Below are 27,171 nucleotides of genomic sequence, written 5' to 3' on the forward strand. Positions count from 1 at the left end.
GCAGAAAAACCAGCAGAAAAACACCCGACCAGAATTGTTTATCCTGCCTAAAATTCTCACAAATTGCCATATACCATGGGTGGTAAAACTGTGACCCAGAAGACATAAAGGACTTCACCAATTTCACACAGCTCATTATAGGCACAGAGTGGGAAGAGTAGCTTCAGGTCTCTTACTTAAACTCTTAAAGCCAGTGTGTCCAGAACTCAGAAGCTCATGCCAGCATGCCCAGTGTGTCTGGTTACTTCCTATACAAAGGGCGGTGATGGCATTAATAGAACTAAGACACGGGATGGGCCATTTTACCCTTGAACTTTTAGTCTCCTATATAAATCCTGAATGTTGCCTTCTGAGTACTATGCACTACACAGTGAGTTTTATTTCACAGCAAAAGATGATGCTTTTTCTTAAGAAATAAATTTAATTCAAGGTGGTTAGTGAATGTAAGGCATGTAACACCTTTATGAAAGTTAAAAGAATCCAGTTATAAAAGAAGCACTGTGTACAGTCTCAAATAGCTGAAGGTACAATGGGCTCCATATTTTACAAAGTACAAAAAATTATTTCATATACAAAGAAAAAATACAAATAATGTGCAAAAATCATTTTCACGGGTGGCAATTTATAAAATGAAAATGATAGAAAAGTCCTTCATTCTTATTATTCCTCAATTTCTTATATATTAACACAGTTCTATTTCCTAGTGTGTAATTTTAAATTTGAGAATCTGATTTATTTGTAATCTACAAAGACAAAGTGGTTTTTTATTTTTTAAAAAGGGAACTATTTTCATTACTGAAATCTTATGCATGAAACAGTTAATTTTATATTAAATTATAAGTAGGCTATCTGAAAAACAAGGATATAGAAATCATATATACATACTTTTGAAATATTAGTTTGGTATTTAACATATTAACATTTCAAAACAATGATCTAGCTACCTCTGACTCCAGTTGGCTGTGGTGCCTGTAGCAGAGATGCGGCTGCTGTTCACCATGAACAAACAGCATTCCACAGATCTTAGGCTGAACAAACACAATGTTATCAATAGCAAAGAAAATCTATAAACAGTTCTTACTGTTCATGTGCAGAAGTGCTGTTTGAGTATCTGATCATGCCACAGCGTCACTGCTGTCTACAAAACTCGTCACAGGTGTGTTGTGCTCATGAACAGCTGGCTTCTGTCTTTCCAACATCTTCACTTCATTAAGAGTTCAGTGCAAGTGTTTATTTTGTGAGTTAGTGCATTCGGCTCTGTGCATGCTATTTTGTGTAAGAAGCTGTCAGGGAGCAGAAGAATACATAGGAACACAAAGTCCTAGATCCTCAGGGCACCTTTGGCCTAGAAAATTCAGTGTTTTGGAAGCAGTACTTTCCTGCATTGGCCTGGTCATTGTTGCAACATTCCCTGGACCATCTTTGTCCTTCAGGAGAATGCTGTGTGCTCCCCCTTTGCCTGCCACTGAGCACTGAGGTCTTGTTGTGATCCCCAGTGGCCAAGCAGGGGTCATGGAAGCACCTTTTGGCAGCACCAGAGAACTGAGCATCTCTAAGGTCAGGCAGTAAGAATAGGAGCTATTCTGCGGAGAACCTGTTCTGGACAGCATGTAAGATCATCTTGGAGAGTTTTGATTTTTGCTTGTCAGAAAGCTCTCTAAGGAAATTATGACCTTAGGGAACAAAAAGGACCTAGTTTCATCAAGAAGGAGTCAAGTAAGTGGTAGTCATTTTGCCTAGGGGATGGATACAGTTGGCTCAGGAAGCATTCTTCTGATCCCTAATCACTAAGACCCTGTTAGAACAACCTAGTGCAAGATACAGGGAATGCTTGGGGCTCTTGACCAGACCTCTGTGACACATTCACTCAAGCTAAGCAGACATAGCAACTGCTCAAAGAGGGCACTGGGTAAGACTGGGCAGGAGAATCTTAGGCCTGGGATGACTCATTAGAACCAAACAGGAAGCTGTCAGCTTCTCAAGGATTCATGCACTTTGTTCTATCTGACAGCATGAGTCCTTCTTCTTCTGCTTGGGCTGAACATGGGCATCAGGCATCAGAGATACAGCTCTGGATCCTGTCCATCCACTGCTGGGCACTCTGTCCATCCTGGGCACAGAAGTTATACACACGTTTGCTGGTCTTGAGCTACAAAACCAAATGAAGAGAACTATGGATGAAGGGCAAGCCTGTTTTATGGTTTTGGACAAGTGTACAAATCAATCCCAGTGAACCCCCCCTTTCCATACTGCCCCAGAACTCTGTTTTTCCTCCCTTCCACTACCATACTGTCATTGTCTTTACAGTCACTTTGTTTTTTTTGGTCCCCAAAGTTATTGCAGATGTTACTAGAAGGGTACTACCAGAAAAAGAAGACATGCTAGGAGAGCCTCATTTTGCATTTTCTTGGGGGGGACTTCCTTGACTAAGGAGGAGGGTCAGGAATGGCTGGGGTCTCGGGCCTCTCCCATGCACCGTACCAATGCAGGAAAGGTGCCATGGAAGCTCCCTGTGCTCTTCGGGGAAGCCTGAGATTCATCCATACCATGATGAAGTTGGCTTTCCTGTCCATTCTCCATTCCCTCTCTAAAGGCTTCAGTTGGGGGCACACTGGAAGCCCAAACTCAGGGAAATGGCTTCATAGCCAGAACAGAGCCCTAGAGTATGACCGTGCTCTTTATGAAGCTCTGCTTGGCTATGGGAACTAGATAAGAACTCTATCATGTGACCCATAAAATGCCCCAAGGCCCACCTAAGATCTGCTGAAGATGTTAGGGCAAATAGGCATCACGTATGACTAAGGACAATTTTTGTGGATTGTCAAGCATGACTGGATCTAAAAGGAAGTAGCATCTGTTCTTGACAGTAGGTGGAGAGTAAAATAAACATTTAACAAGGAATTCATCTGCCTCCATAAGTGGCTGGACACTCGTTGAAGAAGTCCTTTGTGCAAAGCAACATGCAGTCTTTCTGAGACATCTGAACAGCTGGGAGAGGTTAGGTTTGGGGATGGAGCGCTGAGTTCAAGTTCTGTAGCAGTTCCCATCGCCAGGGGGTCTGCAACCGATCTGCTGTCATCATTAATTGCTTTGAGGTTCCATAATTCTTAGAGGTGGATGGATTATAAGGAATCATATACAGACAGAGCCAGGAAAAGACAAGTAAGATCAACTTACATCAAAGAAAGCCTTGTCACTTGTGTGCTTTGGGGCTCCCATGCTGGGGCCAGCAGGGATGACCATTTCTACTTCAGCCAGATCAATGTGGCCTTTACAGCTTGTGTCTTCACCTGAGTCATAATATCGCAGCTGGAACCAAAGGGATACAGATGGGATGTAAGAGAAAAACAGAAAGGGGAAATGGCATGGCTTTTCAAAATGTATTTGGATACTAACCCCTGCCTGAAAGAAAAAGTAAGAAAATAAAAACACTGCTTGCTTCTAGGAAGGAGGACTAGTTGGCTGACAGAAAGAGGAAAAAGACATGTTTTTTTGAAATTTGAATGCATGAAGTATTACATATTAAAAAATCAATTTAAATGTTAACTAACAATTGTAAAAAAAATGTAACATATAAAAAAGAGGTTGTTTAGAATATAAACAGAATTCCTATAAAGCTATAGGAAAAGATAAACAATCTAGTAGAAAAGTAAAAAATTCTCAACAAGCAAGTCTCAGAAAAAATGCAAATGACCTATAAACATCTGAAAAGGTGAGCAACCTCACTGATGAAAGAAAGGTGATTAAATCAGTAAGATTTCACTTTTCACTTAGATTGAGATATATTAAAAATGGCCGATAATACTCGGGCTGAATGTAAGGCACTAGGTATTCTCATTGTTAGTGGGGAATATAATTTGTTAGAAACCTTTTGGATTACAATCTGGCAATTGCAACCAAAATTTAAAATGTTTTTGCCTATTGATACATCTCACCTCTACAGATGCATTCCCACAAGCATGCAGAGACATACATAAAGAAGTTTCCTCCAGCACTATTTTTATCGGCTAAAAACTGAAAAGATGTATCTTCTTTCAATGGGGCATTCATTAATTATATGATGGTTGGTTAATTATATCAATAATATGGAATACTATGTAAACTTTTCAAAAATGACAAGGAAGATCTTTATAAACTGGTAGGAAAATATGTTCAAGATATATATAAAAATACAAGTTGTCAAACAGCATGCAGATATAAAGTGATTTTTGAAAACTACAATAAATAGCTCAACATTTGACTGAGTGGTTATTATGTGCCAGGACTGGATATCATTCTCTAACTAAATAAGCCTGGATTTTACTCTCTAACTTACACAGTAGGAAAGTGTCTGGTGCCTCTGTCACTGTGGTTCTGGCCTCAGACTTTTCTGTCTCTCCAGTCATGCATGGTGTAAACAGGTCTAAATGGAAGAACTGTATACCTTTCATGTTAAAGATATCCAAAAGATTGGTAAGAATCCAAGTATAATTTGGTGTAATTATAAATTACAGAAAAATTATGACATTGTCCTATGTTATATTTAGTGGTTTAATGGAACTTGTCTCCACAGCGTATTCTCTATGATTTCAGAGACATTGTTATGTTGAAGTATAATCCCCCAAAGGGTTTGCATTGCATATTTGTAAACAAATTCTCTATACTCTTCCACAAGGACTCTCTAACTTTTATGAAATGCCCTGAGGAGAAAGAAATGTTGTCCCCTTCTAAAATCTTTATCTGGAAATGGTCTTCTAGGTGCAGGTCCTATCAGAACACTGTATAGAGGTACTAGTTTGTATCTTTCTCAACAGATTCCTATACACACACACACACCCATATACATATATATTAGTTTTTTTTTTTTTTTTTAAATAGGCCCCATGTCCAGTGTGGAACTCAGTGTGGGGCTTGAACTCACAACTCTGAGACCAAGACTTGAGCTAAGATCAAGAGTTGGATCTTTAACTGACTGAGCCACCCAAGTGCTTCTCAGTAGACTCCATTTTAGAGATGAATGCTTTTAGAATCCAAATGTGTACTCCTCTGGTTCCAGGGTGACTGGTCAGTTCCAAGGTAGAGTGAGGCTGCAGTCTAGCCTAGAGAGAAGTTGATTTCTGAAGGCTTTGACAGTATTACCTGATGCTTTGTTACATCCAACACAAACCAACGGGGCTTCCAACCTTTCAGCAGAGCCCCTCTTTTGTAAAGCGTTCCCTCGAAGGACCTAGAAGAAATGATGACAGGGCAGTTAATTTGGGTTTTTCATTTAAAAAGTGCTGTGAATGGGGATGTCTGTTGTTTTTGTTTGTCAAGGCTCTCTTTCCCTCAGATGGTCCAAAAAAAGCCAGAATTCTCTCCAGAATCTTTCTATTAGAACTTTAGGAGAAACTCTGTCTTTTTCTGCTAGAATTACTAAACTTGTGAGGTTTGGAGGTCACCGTAGCCATCTTTTGTGCCATGTTGGGAATGCAACCCCTATAGGAAAGCAGAGCCAGCAAATGAACAGAAGCCTGAAGATAACTATGTGAGAAACTGGTACATCCCTGGCCTTCCCTGTCTATGTGAGTGAATTCCCTTTTGCTTAAGCTAACATGAACTGAACTTCTTTTTTTTTTTTTTTTTTTTAAAGATTTTATTTATTTATTCATGAGAGACAGAGAGAGAGAGAGAGAGGCAGAGACACAGGCAGAGGAAGAAGCAGGCTCCATGCAGGGAGTCGATGTGGGACTTGATCCCCGGTCTCCAGGATCACACCCTGGGCTGCAGGCGGCACTAAACCACTGCACCACCGGGGCTGCCCTGAACTGAACTTCTGATGTCCACCACTGAGAAAGTGCTGGCTAGCACTCCCTCAAATCATCTGACAGAAATGAAATAATAATAACCAGGACTTAACCAAAAATTGTTATAACCTCTTGACATTATTTTAGTTGTAATTTTGATTTTTTCTCTTCAAAGAGCCATCTGACACATTTACAATAGAAACAAAGAAAAAATGAAGGCAAATCAATTTTAATTTCACAGAAGGCTGTCTTACACTGGCCAGCTTATTGCAGGGCAGGTGGTTCAGCCTTGGGCAGGGCTTGGCACACCCACCTGTTCTCATCATTCTTGGACGCATACTGGCTGTACAGCGTGGCTGCTCTTCGGTCCACACCATTGGACGGAGAGACGCTAGTACTGTGCTCCTGCCCTGCACTGCTGTCTGGGAGGTGCAGCAGAGACCTCTTCTGACAGGAGGGGAGGTTGGTAGACACAATTCCTGGGGAGCCTGAAGGGTGTCTCTGTGGCTGAAAAAGAACTATACTTTGATAAAAAAAAATAAAACCCTCCTAAACTGTAAGATAATAAATTTGTATTTTATTTTTTATTTTTTATTTTTTTAATTTATTTATTCATGATAGTCACACGGGGAGAGAGAGAGAGAGAGGCAGAGACACAGGCAGAGGGAGAAGCAGGCTCCAAGCACCGGGAGCCCGACGTGGGACTCGATCCCGGGTCTCCAGGATCGCGCCCTGGGCCAAAGGCAGGCGCCAAACCGCTGCGCCACCCAGGGATCCCAAATTTGTATTTTAAGTTAAAAAAAGTTAGGAAAGCTTTATAAAGATTTTATTGAGCAACTCATGCAAGAATTTCATTTCTAAAAATTTATCTCAAGAAGAAAACTGGAGCAATAAATAAAATATATGTACAAAGATGTGTATTCTCAAGTTCTTTATAATAGTAAAAAACCACAAACAACCTAAATGTCTATCATTAGGGGACTGGTTAAAAAAATGGGATTTCCATATAATGGAATTCTAGACAGCCATTAAAACTGCTGTGCTGACTATAGTGAGTGATAAATGCAAGCTCATGTATACCTCATATTAAATAAAAAAGAAAGAAGGTTTTAAAATAGTATGTATAGTAAATCCATTTTATATGTCTATTTAGAATGATACAAGTTTGACAGCTTGTGGTTTGTTCCTAGGCTATCAATTTTTTTAAAAAAGGTTTTTATTTATTCATGAGAGACACAGGAAGAGAGGCAGAGATATAGGCAGAGGGAGAAGCAGGTACCCTGCAGGGAACCTGATGCAGGACTCAATCCCAGGACCCCAGGTTCATGACCCAAGCCAAAGGCAGATGCTCAACCACTGAGCCACCCACGTGTCCCTAGGCTATCAATTATAGGTGATTTTTATCCTCTGTTTATAATTATCTGTGTACTGTCTTCTTTAAAAGAATAAATACTCTCCTTGTACCTCTGTGACATCGGACCTTGGTGACCTCCCCTTTCTGAAATCTTCTTCAGAACACTTACATCTGTCCTGACTTCCCTTCTGTTGCATCTGGAGCCAGTATGATGTGGATTTGATGGTGGCTGTACCAAGTACTAGGTGTGTGATCTCTGTGTCTGAGCCCTCACACGTGGGAAGGGACATCACCCCCTCACTATAGGTTACATAAGATGTTAAAGTGTGGGTGGTGCTCAGCATGGCTTCTTGCACATATTACATGCCTGATAAAAGTTTAAGATAAAAACATAAGAGAGGGTATGAAAAACAGAAAACAGAGTGTGTTTTTAAAATATTGTTATGATAAATGTTTCTTAGTTCAGAAACAGAAAAGGGGGATGTGAGCAACAGAAAGTAGCATAATTTGTCTTTTAAATGTATTTTCTTTTCTCTGGTTATTTCTCTGAAGGAAAGATGGTCCTAGTGTTTCCTTCCCTGTTCATGTGGCAGAAAATCAGCTGAAACCACAGAGGCACAGATAGAAAAGAACCCAGTAATCTTCCCTGGATGCGGGGCTCTGAAACACAAGTATTATGTCACTGCGGTAAAGTGAGACACTCAGAAAGTATTCAGTCATTTGGAACTTTTTGCCCTGGACCTCCAGGGTATGGCCTTTCCACCCCTCCCTTTGGCCAAAAACCCACCTGGGTTACCTGACCCAGCACCCTCAAAAAGCTCAGAAGTAGCTCCTCAAAGGATTTTATCAACTCACACGGTCTGCTCTGGACTCCTCCTTAAGGTCCATGGTTACTCTTTCCCATAGCTGCTGCCACTTCTCAGGGGTTTGGTTCAATTTATGCTCCAATCTTTCAATTTCCTGTGAAGTAATTAAAAGGAGTTTTCTGACATTAAGTATTTCACAGAAATCAGAATGTGTCCCAGAGCCTCTACTGGGCCTGGTGAACAACATGGCCAGAAGGCAGCTAAAGTCGGTGGCCTCAGAGGTCTCCTAAGCCAAGAACAGTGGTGGGAGCCTCTAGCTGGTGTGATGCACTGTGGCAAAGGTGATTTATTAGGCTCTGTAATCAGGCCCTTTTGTATACAATAGCTCAAATAAAGAGATCAAATATGTATCCCAAACACCTTCACCTTTGGCCAGCCCACAGGAAATCTAATGGCCACAGCAAAAGGTCAAGCACTGGGCTGGTGTCCAAACCCTAATAGCTGAGGTAAGGTCTGTCCTTGACAGAGGAACCCCCAACTCTGATGATTTAAAACCAGTGTGGAAAGGATGAACCAAGAAATGCCCAAGGAATGGAATTTCCTTCAGAGAGGGAAGCTGGAGATCAGAGCAGCTGCCTCTGTGACAGTGCCTTCACTGCAGCATGCACACTCCTCTCAGTCAGAAGGCTGGACAAAGACTCTTCAGGAACTGTTTGGCCCCTTTCAGGGCTCAAACCCTTTCCCTGGGCTGCTGCTCTCATCAGGGTGACTACTGCTGGGATAGTTTCACTCCAGAATATTCCCTGTAGAAGATGGTTGGCAGTATTCCCATCAGACCATCAACTCCCCACACTTCTGACCAGAGGAAGTAAAGCACCCACAAAAGCCATAACCCAGGCCTGACTCAGGCTGCTGGGCAGCTAAAACAGCTGGGAAGCTGCAAATTGCTCCATTTGTTTGATTGCTTCCTCATAATGCCGGAAAACTTACTTTTTTTGACTCTTTTCCAGTAGTTGAGCCTGGTCCCCCGCTGCTGCTGGGGAGCAAATTTGGTTTCCTCAACCTCCTGAAGTGCCACTTAAAACATTAGCCCAGAGTGAGGAGAGCCATGTCTGGAAGTTTACAAACCAGTTTTAACTTAGCCTGGTTCCTGAGGCCTCAGGCACCCTATGTGCATGTCTCCATAGGTCTGACTTACACTGAAAAGGCTGGTGAGTGCATCGGGCTGAGCACAGCTGATGTCATCATAGCATGGCCACACTGTTCTCCTTTGGCTCTGGGGCCCAGCTCCTCCAGCCACTTCAGAGTCCTCAGAAGGGAACTGCTTGGGGGTCAGCATCATCCAGTCATATGAAGGCCCTGTGGAAAGGGTCTCCTCTATGTAGTAATCCCACTTCTTGAGGCTGGAGACATTTACATTGGGCTTCAGGGCCTGTTCAAAGAGAATTCTGAAATATCATCTTGACCTCAAAGTAGCTCAGGTTTACTGGCAGCCCCTAATATTTGCAGGGTCTAGGGCAAGAGCATGAATGGATGTTCAAATACCAGATGTCTAAATATTTAAATATTTTACACCAAGATAAACTATTAAATAAAAGATGTCTCTCCTCTTACCTTGATAAATAGAACTTCCTAATGGCCTAGAAGACCAGGCTCAATATGAGGTATCTCGGACTCCTTGGAATTCTACACCAGAAAGTGGTGGCGCTGAGGAAGCTGGTCCCAGGTTCCAGTCCTCAGCCTAAGTCCCTGCTCCTCTCATCTTGGTTCTGTCCTATATTCTGAGGGTCTTTTATGAATGTGTATATATACCCCAGCCCACAGAGCTAAACTCTTTCTCCTCCTGGCCCAACAGCTACTTCTTAGACACCCCTGAGGCTGAGGGGCACATGCATTGGTTTGGGAGATAGACTGGGAGAAGTACTCTCATGAGTAACTTATATTTGGGCAAGAAATTTTGGGGCATGGTTTAGATATAGAAAGGGTATCGAAGCACATACACTTGGTTTCTTGTGCTCCGTACTTTAGGAGGAGACAGCTGGAAAAAGGCCAGAGTGGAGTCCTAATGTATGGGGCTAAGTGCAGGGACATTCTTGCCCTGAGTAGGGTGGTACTGCTCATCAACCAGTCTGCTCCATCCCAGAGCTCACTTCATATAGACGTGCATCACAGAGCATGGTTGCCCCTGACATGTCATCCTTCTTGGGCTGGGCTCGAAACATCCCTGCTTCCCGTAGGGGTTCTTCCATGGCTTTGGTACAAATGGATTTAAGGAAATCTTTCCTAAAGTATTTTAGATTTTTTTCAGCTTAGATAACTAGTTGAGGTTTCAAGTTTTGTTTGGTCTTTCTTCCCATGGAAAGTTGCCTTGCTTTGACTTTAACTTATCCTTTCTAGATTTTTTTTTTTGAGGGGGGCAGCTCCTAATCTTTGTGGTCAATATGATGGACATTCTCCATTCCAGCATAACTCAAGCCCATGGTGTACCAAACTTTTAAATAGCTTCTAGCATTTTAAATAGCTTCCTAGTCCAATGTTTATAAAAAGTTTAAACAGCTTATATATCCTTAAAAGTAAGGAAAACTTTAACACTAAATATTCAGGAAATGAAATACAAATGCTTTCTTACTGTACCTCTAGTTCCACTGGTGAATATAAATAATTAAAGAAAATGGGACTCCTCTTGTGCATTCTATCAATACACTCCCAAATACAAATTCCTTTTTTGGCATGCTTGTCTCCTTTATCGTCAAACAAAGTTCCTATTAAAAAAAAAAAATCACTAAAACAAAAGTCAAATCAACAGTTTGCCTAAAACTATGATGCATGTAGCAGATGAAAAGTGAAATATATCTTATGGCTCTCAAAACGGCAATGTACGTACAGAAACCTTAGGAGGTAACTGCAAAGCTAAGGAGAAGAATGAACTTCACAGCTATAGGAAAATAAATCCAAATGGAAAGAAAGCATCTGATAAGGCTTTCCCAAGTATTTAGTAGTACATCATGACCTTCTTTAATCTACATCCTATATCTCTACCTAGATTCATAGAGCTCCATGCCAGGAATCATTCTACACATTTCTCAGGACAAAAGGAAATGACTTTGAGTTGATATGATGAAGCTCAGTTAAAAACATAATTTTATGTTTCTTTTTCCAGTTGTCAGCTGTTCATTATGAAGCCATTTAAAGTTTCATCTTGTTTAGTGGTTTATATATACTGTAAATCATGGTCATGGAGACTTTGGATGATAGAAGGGTATGGTTTGTATCTTTGGGTGACTTAACAAAAGCCAAATGTAGAGGGGGGTGCTTCAGGGCTTTTTAGATCCTATCCTTGTACCTATCAAACAGTCAATCTGCCACTCACATGAGCTCACTTTGGTTTTAATACAGGATGTGTAAGGGTGAGGAAGGAGGATATTTCTTTAAAGGGCCAGAAAGGGTGCCTCTCTTAACAGTGCTGTCTTGCTTTGAATGAAAGGACTCAGTCAAAAGTCAATAAGCATTTTACTAGTTTATTAGAAAAGAATGTTTCAAGCCCAAGGCTGCACAAAATCCTGTAAGAGGCCCCCAAGACTAATTAGTATTCCTGTCTACCTTTTAACTGCTGAGTCCAGTGTAGTAGTTCTCAACCCTGGCCACACATCAGAAAAATCAAGGGCTTTAAGAAACCCCAGTGTTTAGGTTTTGCCTCCGACCAATTCAATCAGAATCTCTGAGGATGGGTCCCAGATAGGAGTCATTTTGAAAGTTCTCCAAGTGACTCCAATGTCCAATATAATCAATCAGCTCTCCTTAATGTCTTCCCAACACAGAGTGCTTAAGAAATTAAAGTTTCTTTTTTTTTTTTTTTGAAATTAAAGTTTCTGATTATGATGTGTGGAAAAACAATTCTATGAGTTGACAAAGGTCTGGAAGTATAAATAAGAACCAGTGCTGTCTCCTTTACCGAAAGTATGAAATATCATACTAGACAGTTTAATAGTATGCACTGGAAAGCAACATTTCCTAATTTCATATTTTAAGCTGAGAACATCAGTAAATATTTTCAGTCACTAGAAGAGTCCTCTTTATGAATATCCAGATACATATATTGAAAATAGCTGATTTTTTTTTCTTTACTGCCTTAATAAGATCCTGTGTATCCTCCCTTCCCTTTTCCCTATAACAAAAACAAAATAAAAAAATGTAAAATCCCTGTGGGGAAAGTTTTCACAGGGGCTGAAAGGGGCTTTGAAAGTCAGCCCCTTTCAAAATCTACTCTTTACAAGTATTACTGCTGTTAAAAATCATAATAATGATGGAGACGTCTAAAATTCAATGACTGATTATTATAAGCTATACACTGTGCTAAGAAATTTACAAGTATTTCCTAATGTGATCATCATGGCCCACAGGGATAGGTGCTATTATTGTCCTTATTTTAAAGATGAGGACACTGAAGAAAGTCAGAGAGGCACCTAACTTGTCCAAAGTACTCAGCTGGTACTGGGAATGCTGGAATTGAACTCTAGGCTACTTGCTCCAGAGCCCATGGCCTTTCCTGCTACTCGAACTGCCTCCAAGGGCAGGCACCTTTCCTACCAGAGTGTATCAGGGATGGAAAAACTAAGTCAAATGTTTCTCTTCTAACAGCGATACCACTGTTATGGTGGTATGAGATGTATGGTGGTATGGTGGTTAGAGATGTTAACGTAGTAAGCAGATTTTACCTTTCAAAGGTGCTACAGGGATGACCATTTGTAGTCCCTAAGAGTTAGCACAGCACATAATCTGAAAATCTGGGCACACATTTATATCTGTTCTACTTTTATATTTCAGGGTAAAACCCTAAATTGGCTTTGCCACACTTGGGGGTAGTATATTAGAGTTTTTAATTGAAAACACACAAGACTAACAAAAGATGGAACAAGGGAATGGAAACACATACCATGCTCTAATCTTTCATAGTCTGAATCCAGAAGAAATGTTTTAAAGCGATTAGACACATAATGGAAAGCCAAAAACTTTAAGTAATACAGATTGAATTCAAACTCAGTTGGATATTGGTTGTGAACCTGAAACAGACAAGGCAAAGAAAAGAGTAAGAATCAAACTTAACAAAATTGGATACCATGCCACTGAATGGTGACCTGAAATATGCAGGAGACCATTTGGTCATTCAATCAACTGAATCCCTACCATGAGTTCCCTACCGTGGGAAGGGAACCAGCCTTTTTGAGTACCTACTATAAGCCAGACACCATGCTAGGAGTTTTTTATAAAATAATTTCATTTAATCTCCATAACAATATTGCAAGATATACTTTTCTGGCTTTATTGAGATACGACTGACATGTAACATGGTAAATTTAAGGTATACAATGTGATGATTTGATACACTTACTATTATGAAATTATGACTATAACAGGATGAGTTAATACCTCTGTCACCTCACATAATTAGTTTCTTTCTTAGTGAGAACATTTAAGATCTAGTCTCTTAGCAACTTTCAAGTATATAATACAGTATTGTTAAGTATAGTCATCATGCTGTACATTGGATACCCAGAACTTATTTCTCTTATAACTGGAAGTTTGTACCCGTTGACCAGTATCTCTACATCCAACCTCCAGCCTCTGGCAACCACCATTCTACTCTTTCTATGAGTTTGGCTTTTTTAGATTCCACATATAAATGAGATCATACTGAATTTATTCTTCTCTGAATTATTTCACTTAGCATAATACCCTCAAGTCCCAGCTACGTTGTTGCAAATGGCAAGATTTCCTTTTTTTTTCCTCATGGCTCAATTATATTCTATTGTTTACATATATAACATTTTCTTTGTCCATTCATCTGTAGATGGACACTTAGATTGTTTCCATATGTTGGCTAGTGTGAATAATGCTGCAGTGAATATAGGAGTACAGCTATCTCTGTGAGATACCAAATTCACTTCCTTGGATAAACACCCAGAAGTGTGTTTGCTGGATTATAAGGTCACTTTATTTTTAATTTTTTGAGGAACTACTTTTCCACAGTGGCTTCATCAATCTACAGTTCCACCAACTATGCACAAGGGCTCCTTTTTCTCTACATCTTACCAACACTTGTTACTTCTTACCTTCATGATACTAGCCATCCTAATAGATGTGTGGTGATACCTCATTGTGGTTTTGATTTTACATTTCCCTGATATTAGTGATGTTGATCACCTTTTCATAATAATTATTGGCTGGCTGTATGTCTTCTTTGGAAAAATGCCTATTTAGATCCTCTGAAGATTAGCATTATTATTCCCATGCCCCCTTCCTTTAGAAACAAAGAAGCTAAGGATGAATAAGATTAAGTAATTTCCTAAGGTTATTTGACAGTAACCAGTGAGACCAAATTTGAACTCAAGGTCTGTGACTCATTCACTGCTTTATATTGTGCTAGGTACTTGACAGACATAAATTACCATAAGTCATAACTTGCTTTTCAGGCACTTGTGGGATAATAGTGTGTAGTAAAGCAAGAAAAGTTGTACAGAGAAGTTTGGCAGTGAAAGGAATGAGAAGAGGAGTTGGTGGTTTAGGGGATAGCAAGAGATCTTTTCTTTTTTTTTTTAAGATTTATTTATTTATTTATTTATTTATTTATTTATTTATTTATTTATTTTACACACAGAGAGACAGAGAGAGGCAGAGACACAGGCAGAGGGAGAAGCAGGCTCCATGCTGGGCGCCCGATGCGGGACTCGATCCCGGGACTCCAGGATCGCGCCCTGGGCCAAAGGCAGGTGCTAAACCGCTGAGCCACCTAGGGATCCCCCAAGAGATCTTTTCTGGACAAAAGAAATATGTGCCTGTCTGAAGACAATGCAGGAGAAGTCAACAGAGAAAGAATAAATTGTGCAAAAGAGCTGATAACTAAGATAAGCAAGGCCTCAGGAAAGCAAGAATGAGTGAGGCTAAGGGTCCAGATACAAGGCGCAGCTTTGGAAATGAGGAAGGATAAAAGAGTAGATTAGAAGAAAGATATGTTCAAGTGCCAAGGGAAAGGGAAGGAGCTTATGCCTTTCAACCTAATTTGTCATCATTAAGTTAGGCAGTGAGGTCAATGGACATAGGAATAAGGATGAAGGCATGATATGGGAGGGATGGAAAGGCAAAGCTTGAAATGGTTACTGAGCTATAGCATACCTTAGACAAGCTGTATGCAGACTCCATGGAACCATCTAATGTTGGAAAAAGGTAGGCCGATAACCTTGGGAGACTCCAATCTACCTAACAATCTCACCTCTATATTGCCCAATCTTTCATGACCATTAGAGAATTTTATTTGGTTGAGAGGAGTTCCAATCATAATTATACTTGCTTAAAAGCTATTTCAAATGAACACGTTAGGCAGGCTGTCTAGAAGCCAGTTTTTCTTTCCGTGTTTAATGTGGCAATGTAGATCAACATTTGGTCAGCCAAAGTGAGCAGGTATGTGTGTAATATGTTGATGTTACAGCCTAACAAATCAGTGAGAATTTAAAGTCATGATTTGGATATCACTGGTTTATCAAAGTTTATCATCTGGTTAGAAACTTAGTTTTCTGTGATTAAAGTTTCCCCCCCCCATAACATTTTCTTATTGGCTTTTTAAATGAACTAAAGTAATATAAAGTGGATTTTAGGAAAAAGATATTGAAATAGAATGTGACTCCCATTCAATGGGCTTGTATATTGTAGAGCTGCTTCCCTGATCTTAGCCACTTCCTGTTGCATCAAGTCTCCATAAGACAGGAGAGCTTTCTATGGGACAACTGTGACATGGCTCTGAATAGCTAGGTAGTGTGCCCTCTTCCAAGGTTTTAAAACTGCAAGCTCTCTAGTCTGAGCTCCTGGTTCAAAATCAATAGCATCACCCCAATAGCCAGTGTGCACATGATAGAGAGGGGGTGACTCAGATTGTGGGTGGTAGGGCAGAAGAAGGAGACAGGCCCAGGATGGAACTTGGTTCCCTTCCATCGGAGTGTCTCAGGAAGGAGGAATCTGCAATGTACTCAAGGAGAGTGAGCTCCAAGAACAACTTTGCCCCAACAGATGCTGGAATAAACCTTGCTAGTCACAGGGAAAGAAGAGTTCAGGGTTATTTCTACAGACTTAGTCCATAATAGGTTCTAAAAACTTAAAAAAAAAAAAACTTTTATTAAACAAAGCTCTAAATGACAAAACAGTTCTCCCAATGACTATTCTCCATAGAAACTACTGCTCCATACATGTCTGTATCTTTCCTTGATTATTCTGATACTTAATATGCTTAAGAATGTAATTTTGAAGACCCACTTATGAGGTAAAGTAGAATGAAAATGATAATGGAAATGACCTTAAATTGAACTTACAAGCATTTCAGGGAGATCATATGCTAGGACTAGAAGCAAAACTCCTTTCCAAGTGGAAAAATACTTCCACAGCCCACTGTATTGAGTGACTAGCCTCACCACAAATCCTGGACCCTACAATTATGTTAGAAAGGTTAGACACTTCTCAAGGCCCCTGGCACTCACCCTGCTTGAACTGGAATTGGTGCTTAGATAGCATCACAGTGTCAATGCTTGGGACACTGGGGGTGTGTCTGTGTGCCACAGGGCACGTGTAGTCACTAACTGCTTGAGGTTAAAGACCAATATACCCCCAAACTAGGGTTATTAGGTCTATTCGAAGTAGAAAAGAAGATATTGAACAATTTTTAAAAAAACTCTAGTGGGGCGTCTGGGTGGCTCAGTGGTTGAGTGTCTGCCTTCAGCTCGGGGCGTGATCCTGGGGTCCTGGGTTCAAGTCCCACATTGGGCTCCCTGCAGGGAACCTGCTCTTCCCTCTGCCTGTGTCTTTGCCTCTCTCTCTCATGAATAAATAAATAAACAAATCTTAAAAATAAAACCAAACTCTTTAGCCACAGTTTAAGAAACAAGCATGTAAAGATTTCTTCCATGGGGAAAAAAAAAAAAAATCACACTGACCTGAATGCTGGATTGATTAATAATATCTGGATAACCACATCTGGAATCTGATATTAAGAAACAGGGGGAAGTATCTATTTAGATCCTCTGCCATTTTTAATTTTTTTTTTAAATCACTGAGTTGTAGGAGTTCTTTATATATTGTGGATATGAACCCCTTGTCAGATAGACGATTAACAAATATCTCCCATTCAGTAGGTTGCTCTTTCATTTTGAGGTTTCCTTCACTGTGCAGAAGCTTTTTGTTTTTTTTTAATTTTTAAAAAATTTTTAAATTTATTTGTGATAGTCACACAGAGAGAGAGAGAGAGAGAGAGAGGCAGAGACACAGGCAGAGGGAGGAGCAGGCTCCATGCACCGGGAGCCCGATGTGGGATTCGATCCCGGGTCTCCAGGATCGTGCCCTGGGCCAAAGGCAGGCGCTAAACCGCTGCGCCACCCAGGGATCCCTGTGCAGAAGCTTTTTGGTTTGATGTAGTCCCATTTATTTTTGTTTTTGCTTCCCTTGTCTTTGGAGTCTTCTAGGAATTTTATAGTCTCAGGTCTTACATTCTAGTCTTTAATCCATTTTGATTTAATTTTTGTGTATGGTATATGACAGAAGTCTAGTTTCATTCTTTGCACGTAATTGTCCAGTTTTCCTATTTGTTGAAGACTACCCTTTCTCCATTTTATGTTCTTGGCTCCTTTGTTGTAAATTAATTGTCCATATATGTGTGGGTTTATTTCTGGGCTCTCAATTCTGTTTTTTGAAATGTCTTTTTGTCATAATGAGAAATGAAGACCGGATTGTATTTGCCCAACAAAATCTGGTACTTAGATTTCCAGTAAAAAAGAAAAATTATACTTTCTCCATTTAGTCCTATCTCCCAGGGACTCAGTTTGTCTAGTTCACTGGCTTTTTTCCTCCTTGTCAATGGGACACCTAGATTCTTCTGTTGTAAAGTACCACAGTGGTTTCCAAAAAGCACAATCTACATGCTTCCTTCTTCTTCTAAGTATTGTTTCATCCTTTATTTAATTTCTATTTTAAAAATTTTTTAAGTTTTAATTTTTAAAAAGATTTATTTTAGAGAGAGAGAGAGTGCGTGTTGGCGCGTGTGAGTGGCAGTGAGTAGAGGAAATGGGAGAGAGAGGCAGTGAAGTGGACTCTGCATGAACTCAAAGCCCAATGTGGCCTGATGTGGGCCTGATGTGGGGCTCGATCCCAGGATGCTGAGATCATGACCTGAGCTGAAACCAAGAGTAGGAGGCTTAACTGACTGAGCTACCCAAATGCCCTATTGTTTTAACAGAAAGCCAAGAGACTTTCTCCAAGGACTTAAGATATGGGCAATAAGTGAGAGTTTAGAGGTGTATTAGCCATAAGATTTTTTTCTTTCTTAACAGCTTTAATGAGGTATAATTGACATACAAAAGCTGCACGTAAAGGGCATAATTTGATACATTTTGACATATGTACAAAACTCTGAAACCTTAATTCATAATTAAGATAATGAACATATTTATAACTCCTAAATGTTTCATTGTGCACCCTTTGCCTGCCTCTTTCTGTACCCTTCTCTTAAGCAAACACTGATTTGCTTTTTGTCACTATAGATTAATTTGCATTTACTAGAACTTTATATAAATGGAATCATAAGTATATATTCTTTTTTTTGTATGCCTTCTTTCATCGAGCATAACTCTTTGAGATGCAAGCATGTTGTTGGGTTATCAGTAATTTCTTTCTACAGCTAGGTAGTATTTCATTGTATGGATATACCACAATTTGTTTATTTATAGCTGTGAATGGACATTGAGTTGCTTCTGGGTTTCTGGTTATTACATATAAAACTGCTATGAAGAGTTATATACAAGTCTTTGTATGGGCAAAAGCTTTCATTTCTCTTGCATAATGGCCTAGAAATGGAATGAGGAATCGTATGGTAGGTAGGTATATTTAACTTTAAAAAAAATGGCCAAACCATTTCCCCAAATAGTGGTACAATCTTGTATTCCTACCAGCAGTGTTAGATAGTTCTGGTTCTTCCATGTCTCATCTATACTTGGGGTCATCAGTTGAAAATATTTTGCTCATTAAAATAGGCATGTAGTGGTCTCTCACTGTGATTTTAATTTGCATTTCCTAATGACAAATGATGTCAAGTATCCTTTCAGGTGCTTATTTGCCATCTGTACATCTTTGGTAAAGTCAGTACAAATATTTTGCCCATAAAAAAACAGGTTCAGGCACCTGGGTGGCTCAGTGGTTGAGTGTTTGCCTTTGGCTCAGGTCATGATCCTGGGTTCTGGGATCAAGTCCCGCATTGGGCTCCACGCTGGGAGCCTGCTTCTCTGTCTGCCTATCTCTGACTCTATGTGTCTCTTATGAATAAATAAATAAAATCTTAAAAAAATAGGTTGGTTGTTTTATTACTGAGTTTTAAGAATTTTTAAAACAATTTAATTAATTTATTTAGAAGGAAGAGTGTGAGGACATGAGCGGAGGTGATAGGAGTGATGGAGGAGGGACAGAGGGAGAGAGTGGGAAGCAGACTCCTTGCTGAGTAGGGAGCCTGACACTAGGCTTGCTCCTAGGACCCTGAGATCATGATCTTAGCCAAAGGCAGATGCTTAACCAACTGAGCCATCCAGGTGCCCCAAGAATCTTGAGTTATTCTGAATACAAGTTCTTTAAGCAGACATATGATTTGTCTTTTAATTTTATTAATAGTGATTTTTGAAGAACAAAAGTTTTAAATTTTGACAAGGTCTAATTTATGAATTTGTTCTTTTATAAATAATGCTTTTGGTATTGAATGTAAGATACCCTTGCCTAACCCAAGGTCACAAAAATTTCTTCCTATGTTTTCATCCAGATGTTGTATAATATTAGGTCTTAGATTTAGGTCTATGATCCCTTCTGAATTAAATTTTATATTGGTGCTAGGTTTGGATCAAAGTTTTTTTTTTTTTTAATTTGTTTTTGGACCTAAAAATCCAATTGTCTGGCACTATTTGTTGAAAAGACTATCCTTTCTCTACCAATGTCTTTTGTACCTTCATTGAAAAGTCAGTTTTCTATATATCACATATAGTGTGGGACTATTTCTGGACTCTATTCTGTTTCACTGACCTATCTTTACACCAATTATCACACAATCTGGATTACTGTAGTTTTATAATAAAATTAGATAGTGCTAGTTCTTTTTCAAGGTTGTTTTGGCTATTCTAAATTCTTTGCATTTCCATATGGATTTTATGTACTTATTTATTCATGAGAGACACACAGAAAAAAGGCAGAAACATAGGCAGATGGAGAAGCAGACTCCTTGCAGGGAGCCCGATGTGGGACTTAATCCTGGGACCCTGGGATTATGCCCTGAGCTGAAGGCAGATGCTCAACCACTGAGCCACCAGGCATCCCTACATATGGATTTTAGAATGAGCTTGCCAATTTCTACAAAATAGCCACCTGGGCATTTGATTGTGGCTGTACTGACTCTTTAGATCAATTTGTGGATACTGATATTTCAACAATATTGAGCCTTCTGACCCATAAACAAGAGGTATTTCTTGATTTATTTAGGCCTTTAATTTCACTCAGTAATGTTTTGTACTTTTCAATGTCTAGGCCTTTAACATATTTTGTTAGATTCCACCCATGTTTTTTGATACTATTGTAAAGATAATAATCTTTACATTTTAATTTTCAAATATTTCATTGCCAGTATGTGGAAGTACTAGTAATTTTTGTATATTGATCATGTATTCTGTAGCTTTGCTAAATCCACTTATTCAAGTAGTTTTTTGTAGAGTCCATAGACAACCATGTTGTGTATGAATAAACAAAATTTCACTTCCTATGTGGATGTCTATATTATTATTTTCTTGCCTTGCTGCATGGGTAGGATCTTTATTTAGTACAATGTTGAATAGAAGTGGTGAAGCAAACATCCACATCTTGTTTCTGATCATAGGGGAAAAGTATTTTGTCTTTCACTATTATGATGATGTCAGCTGTAGGTTTTTTTTTTTTTTTAAGTTTTTATTTATTTATGATAGAGAGAGAGAGAGAGGCAGAGACATAGGCAGAGGGAGAAGCAGGCTCCATGCACCGGGAGCTGGACGTGGGATTCGATCCTGGGTCTCCAGGATCACGCCCCGGGCCAAAGGCAGGCGCTAAACCGCTGCGCCACCCAGGGATCCCGGTTTTTTTTTTTTTTTTTTTTTTTAAGATTTTTATTTATTTATTCATGAAAGACAGAGAGAAAGAGAGAGAGAGAGAATGAGAGGCAGAGACACAGGCAGAGGGAGAAGCAAGCTCCATCAGGGAGCCCAATGTGGGACTTGATCCTGGGACTCCAGGATCATGCCCTGGGCTGAAGGCAGGAGCTAAACTGCTGAGCCACCAAGGGATCCCCCTCAGCTGTAGGTTCTTAAAAAACAGATACTATCTAGAGTTTGAGCCAGTTCCCTTCTATTCCTAGTTTCCTGAATGTTTTTACAAGGAATGGATATTATATTTCCTCAAATGCTTTTTTGCATCTCTTGGGATGACCTTATGATTTTTCTTTTTTAGTTTCTTAATATGGTGAATTATTTTGATTGATTTTGAATGTGAAACCAACTGTGCATTCCTGGGATAAATGCCACTTGACCATGGTATATTATCTCTTAAATATATTGTTGGATTTGATTTGCTAAAATTTTGTTTAGAAAATTTGAATATTGATCAGAATAGATACTGGTCTATAGTGTTCTTTTGTTGTCTTTGTCAGGCCAAGGTAACGCTGGTCTCATAGCCTGAGGTGAGAAGTATTCCCTTTTTTTTTTTTTTTTTTTGAGAAGTATTCCCTTTGCTTCAATTTGCTGGAAGACTTTATATAGAACTGCTATTCTTTCTTCCTTAAATACTTGGTAGAATTAACCAGTGGAACCACCTGGGTCTGAAGTTTTCAGTGTGGAAAGATTTTAGCTACAATATCAATTTCCTTAATAGACATGGGCTTATTCAAATTATGTATTTCTTCCTGAGTGAGTGTGGTAGGTTGTGTCTTCCAAGGAATTTGTCCATGTCATCTAAATTGTTGATTTTATTGGTGCAAAACTTCATAATATTCTCTTACGGTCCTTTTAATATCTGTAGAATCTGTAGTGATGTCATCTTTCTCATTTCTAATACTGGTATTCTGTGTCTTTCTTTGACCAGTCTGGCTAGAAGTTTAACAATCTATTGATCTTTTCAAAGAACAGCATTTGGTTTCATTATTTTTCTGTGCTGTTGGCCATAAGATTTTTGGAACCTAAAGGCAAACCTGTTTCAAATAAACTTAGTCTTATTTTATTATGTAGAATTGGAAATGATAGGCATCTCCGTCTATAAATTAATTCTATAGGAGCTTTTCCCCAAATATGCTCATGAATAGAATTTTAGGCCTTTCTCAGGCATCATCTGGATTCTGTTGTCCAAAATAACTTTTTATTTATCTTGATGGAAGATAAAAATATACAGATTTAAAAGATGAAGCTATGTGAGGTATTTTAGTTTTGTTTTCCATTATGGATTGAAACCTGCCAATTTTCCTTATTTATAAGAAGAGAATCTGAAAAGGAATTTGGAGACACAGGAATTTATAGGGGTCTTATTTTTTGCCCATATGTCATTAAGTACTTTATAAAATTTAAAGGCCCATAAAATAAGCTATGACTCAAATCCCAGGAAAGATCAACATTTTGGGAATAAAATATAGTAAGTTAACATTGGATTTTGCTTTGGAGAATTAGAAATGTTAAGCTATAAGAGACCTTATATAGAATGGCATCAATATTGGAAAAACTGTGGGTATGGTAGACACACCCTAGAAAAATAAGTAATTAATGTTAGTTTTTGTTATTTCAAGATAAAGATTTAACAAACATTAACTGTGCAGTTTCTACTGTGCCAATCACTTTACATAAGATTTGTAATCCTTCTGATAGCTATCTATGTATTCATGTATCTATCTAGAAACCAAAGCACCTGAGAGGTTAAATAATTTGTTAAGGATCAAAAATTAGTAAGTTAAGACTGATATATAAATTCAGATTTATTTTATGGGCTCAAAATATTTAAACTCAGACTTATTTTATGGGTTCAAAATATTAAAGCCCTAATGCAAAATTGCTTTGTTATAAAACAGCTTGGATTACATCAATTTTTGCCAGTTTTCAAATGGATGGGAAGCAGGAAGACACCAGAAACTTTGAATATACCATTAATCCATTAACTGCAGTTATTTTGCCAATATTAATGGATACATTTTAGAGTAACCAAACTGTGTGAGGGCAGGTGTGGCTCCTCACACATGTGCGCACAAGGAAAGTTCATATCTTCAAGAGACAAATAGCTTTTCTTATTAGAATAGGACCTAGCATAGTGCCGGCATATGTATGGTAACCGTGAGACCATATCACACAACCAGACCAGAGTGAGTCAATTTACAACTTGAATAAACTTCAAAAGCAAAGTTATAACTCTTATTTGTTTTTCTCAAAGTAGGAAATAATGAAAAAGTCCTAAGATACACTCAAAGATTTACTCTAATGTTGAAATAGAGGAGATGCTTTCCTATACTTCATGTTTTCATTCATATTATACATGTCTGTTCCCTTGGTATTATATTTTAAAAATAAATTTTAGGTAAAAATTGTATTTTTGTATTTTGGATATATTTCTTTTTGAATTTGGTTCAACTATTTTAAGAAAAGGAAGCATCCTGTAATGATATCACTTGAATTAAGCCAATTTCTTTTAGAAGCAACAAAAATTTGCCAGATGTTGCTATTATGAAACAGTGATCTAGCATTTATAATTCATCTGACACCTGGATATACTGGCGTAAACAATGGCTTTTTATATGATGAGGCAGTTCTAATTTAAGATCAGTACTTCATCTGTTTTCTTTGTAACCCTATTAGTACTAATGGACAAGTCTAGGCAAATTTCCATAGACTGCCTTTTGGCATTCAGCGTGTTAGAAATGGTTAACAAGCAGTGAACACATTCCACCTGGGAGTTTTGCTTATTGCTGTGTAATTTTGCACATTAAAAAAATTTTTTTTTAATGTTGGGCCTGGCTCTGTTTTGTGCCCCTGCGAAATTAAGGACAGTGGTAGTTCGAATTGTCTGGCAAAAGCTGGAGTCATGTAAAGCACTGGTGTTCACTTGAAAGGTATTCAAAGAAGGCGTTCTCTAATGCCTAAAACTAGTATGTAGAAGATGATGAAATACTACCTTATAATTAAGTCAGCAAGAGTCAGAAGCACTATTTGTTAACTAGTCTTCTATAGTCTTCTGTTTTTGAATGAATAAACAATCCCTTTTCAGCATGAAGTAATTTGCTTCACCAAAGCTGATACCTATCATAGCCAAGCATTCTTTAAATACTGCAATTAAGGTCATATGCTACTTTGCCATGACTTGCCTGCACTCAGGTTGTTATATGAAAGGGTACTAAGGCAAAAGAGGTTCAGAAAACTTTTGAAAATTCATATTTTAGTTTGAAAAATTTTAACATTGGGGCACCTGAGTGGCTCTGTCAGTTTGGTGTCCAACTCTTGATTTCAGGGTCATGATCTTGGGGTTATGAGATTTGAGTCCTGTGTCAGGCTCCGTGCTCAATGGTTAGTCTACCTCTCTCTCTCCCGCTGCCCCTCTTCCCATTCACACACACACACTCTCTCTCTGAAATAAATAAATCTTAAAAAAAAAATCTATAAAAAATTTTAATGTGGTATAATCAGATCTGAATTAATGCTAAAGGAGTCTTTAGGCTCCAAACAATATTATTTTCTACAGTTTCTGAGGCATTCACCTACAAATAACTGAGCTGTCACTAAAGCTCAATTTATATAGGGCATTTGAATTTTAACTCATTATTTGTTTATTTATTTTAATTTAAATTTTTTTTAGATTTTATTTATTTATTCTTAGAGACACACACACAGAGGCAGAGACACAGGCAGAGGGAGAAGCAGGCTCCATGCAGGGAGCCTGACTTGGGACTTGATCCCGGGTCTCCGGGATCATGCCCTGGACTGAAGGCAGCACTAAACTGCTGAGCCACACCAGCAGCCCTTAACTCATTATTCAAAATAAAAAGTTACTAGAAATTAAACATACACCCTAAGATATTTTAGATAACACTACATTGTTTTAGCTTCTATTGTAATGTATTCTAAAGACAACAGGAATTTATACTTTCATTTATATTAAGATTTATTTATATCATTTAAGGGGTACTCACAAAATACAGGTTACTTTCCAATTCTAGACTACTTACACTTCTACCCACCCCTAATAATAAAATATAAGTATTATATTTCAAGTAATTATTATTACGCTTGGGGTGGAATGATGTCATTTTCGAGGACAGTATGTCTTCTGTGAGACCCTCCCATCTCTTACTGATTGTGAGTGGACTCTTTTGCTGACTCTCATGTTTAGGTATGCAGAATTTTGCAAGTTTAGCATGGATATTTAACATATTTAATAACGCATTTAACTTAAACCAAATCCAGCCATACAAACTTAGCTGCCCTCCAACTCTCCCTTAATTAAAGGAAAGGATTTTTTATAAGGTAGAATAACCTAAAATGAGGTGGGGAGAATGGAAAGGGAAACAGTAGCAGGTCAAGAAAATTCAGTACATTTATGAACAATGGAAAATAGAATATAAGAATAGCAATAAATGATAGAAGATGAGAAGCTACATTGGAATGCTTGTAGGATGAAAATGATTTGAGAAGGTGACAGCTTGCCCTGTCTCAGAAAGGCTCAGGACTCAGAGGCCCAATAACTCAGTAACATATACAGAGGTGAAATGGGAGCCAAAAATGAGGACTAGGTTAAGTCTATAGAGGAAGTGGTGAGATCTCCAGGGTCCTCTCCTACCCCATGCAGTCATGTGATTACCTTCTTGAAAGCAAGGGATTAGAAATTTGTCCTCTGGAAAAACCAAACTAGATGAGCTCTGGACTTGGGAACAGTAGGCACAACTGGGTTCATGAGGAGGCTTGAAACTGAAAATAGCATAGAAAAAGAAGGATCTCCCTGGACCTATTTCCTGCCCTATTTCTAAAAAGCAGGCAGCCAGCTTATAAGTATTCTCTGGGCACCAGACTGACAAATTTTTCTCTGGAAAAACTAGAGAGCTGTTTTTTTTTTTTTTTTTTTTTTTCTGGAACTCCAGTTAACTGAGATGTTGGACTTACTAATTAAAATTTTGTTTTTCTGGGGGATCCCTGGGTGGCTCAGCAGTTTAACGCCTGCCTTTGGCCCAGGACTCAATCCTGGAGTCCCAGGATCAAGTTTCACATCAGGCTCCCAGCATGGAGCCTGCTTCTCCCTCCTCCTGTGTCTCTGCCTCTCTCTCTCTATGTCTATCATAAATAAATAAATAAATCTTAAAAAAATTTTTTTTTTGTTTTTCAGGTTCATTGATATATAATTTACATATAATAAAATCCTCCTATTTACACCATACAGGTTAGTTTTGGTCATTGTATACATTGTGTGATCACCAGCACAATTAGTATAGTTCCCTTATCCTAAAACGTTTGCTCACGCCCCTTCATGGTCCCTGACCACTGGTCCCAAATGACCACTGATATGTTTCTGTCACAATAGTTTTGCCTTTTGTAGAATTTTCTATAAATGAAATCATATATAGTATGTAGTTGCTTATACCTGCCTCCCCATACCTCTGCCAGTTTTACCAAGAAATACTTGACATATGTCATTGTATAAGTTTAAGGTAGACAGCTTAGTGCATTTGGTAAGCAATGTAAGGCAATAAGCAAGATAATAAGAAGTGCTTTCATGAAGAATTCGTATGGTTCATCTATCTAGATGTGAGAAAAAGATCCTTGTGCCTCTCCTTTGGTATCAGTTAAGCTTTCTGTTTCAGAGACAATGGGCTCCAAATGCCTCCCTCATCTATCTGCCAAAAGAAGTACAAAATAAAAAGGCTCATATTCAAATAGTAAACAAATATACCTTTTGCTGCAAAGATTTAAAACATAAAGACTAAAACATAAGCTCAATCCTACAGCCAGCTTCTCTGGATGATGTTCGGACAGAATTAACTAAAATTATTCAATAGATCTTTTCTTAAGAAGCTGATTAGAGCAGTCAAAAACAACCACCAGAATGTGTGTATATGGGGGATGGGGTCGGGGGTCGGAGATGGAAAGTCACTGCTAATGGGTATAGAGTTTCTTTTTTCTTTTTTTTTTTTTTGAGTTTC

General features: G+C 38.7%; 1 protein-coding gene across 3 annotated transcripts in view; it reads right to left on the reverse strand.

Moving 5' to 3' along the window:
- Positions 1–398: 398 nt before the first annotated feature.
- Positions 399–27,171, reverse strand: part of SBF2 (SET binding factor 2) — a 454,884-nt gene continuing 428,111 nt past the window's right edge. For all 3 annotated transcript variants that reach the window (XM_025459459.3, XM_025459456.3, XM_049098688.1), the window contains 8 exons: positions 12,859–12,985; positions 10,560–10,687; positions 9,124–9,357; positions 7,975–8,079; positions 6,079–6,272; positions 5,119–5,206; positions 3,178–3,309; positions 399–2,149 (listed from right to left, as the gene is read on the reverse strand). In XM_025459459.3, coding sequence (XP_025315244.1) covers positions 2,051–2,149; positions 3,178–3,309; positions 5,119–5,206; positions 6,079–6,272; positions 7,975–8,079; positions 9,124–9,357; positions 10,560–10,687; positions 12,859–12,985 — 1,107 coding nt within the window. In that variant the 3' untranslated portion in view covers positions 399–2,050. The remainder of the gene's footprint in view (positions 2,150–3,177; positions 3,310–5,118; positions 5,207–6,078; positions 6,273–7,974; positions 8,080–9,123; positions 9,358–10,559; positions 10,688–12,858; positions 12,986–27,171) is intronic.

This window comes from Canis lupus, chromosome 21 (genome assembly GCF_003254725.2).
Source record: "Canis lupus dingo isolate Sandy chromosome 21, ASM325472v2, whole genome shotgun sequence".
Lineage (NCBI taxonomy): Eukaryota > Metazoa > Chordata > Mammalia > Carnivora > Canidae > Canis > Canis lupus.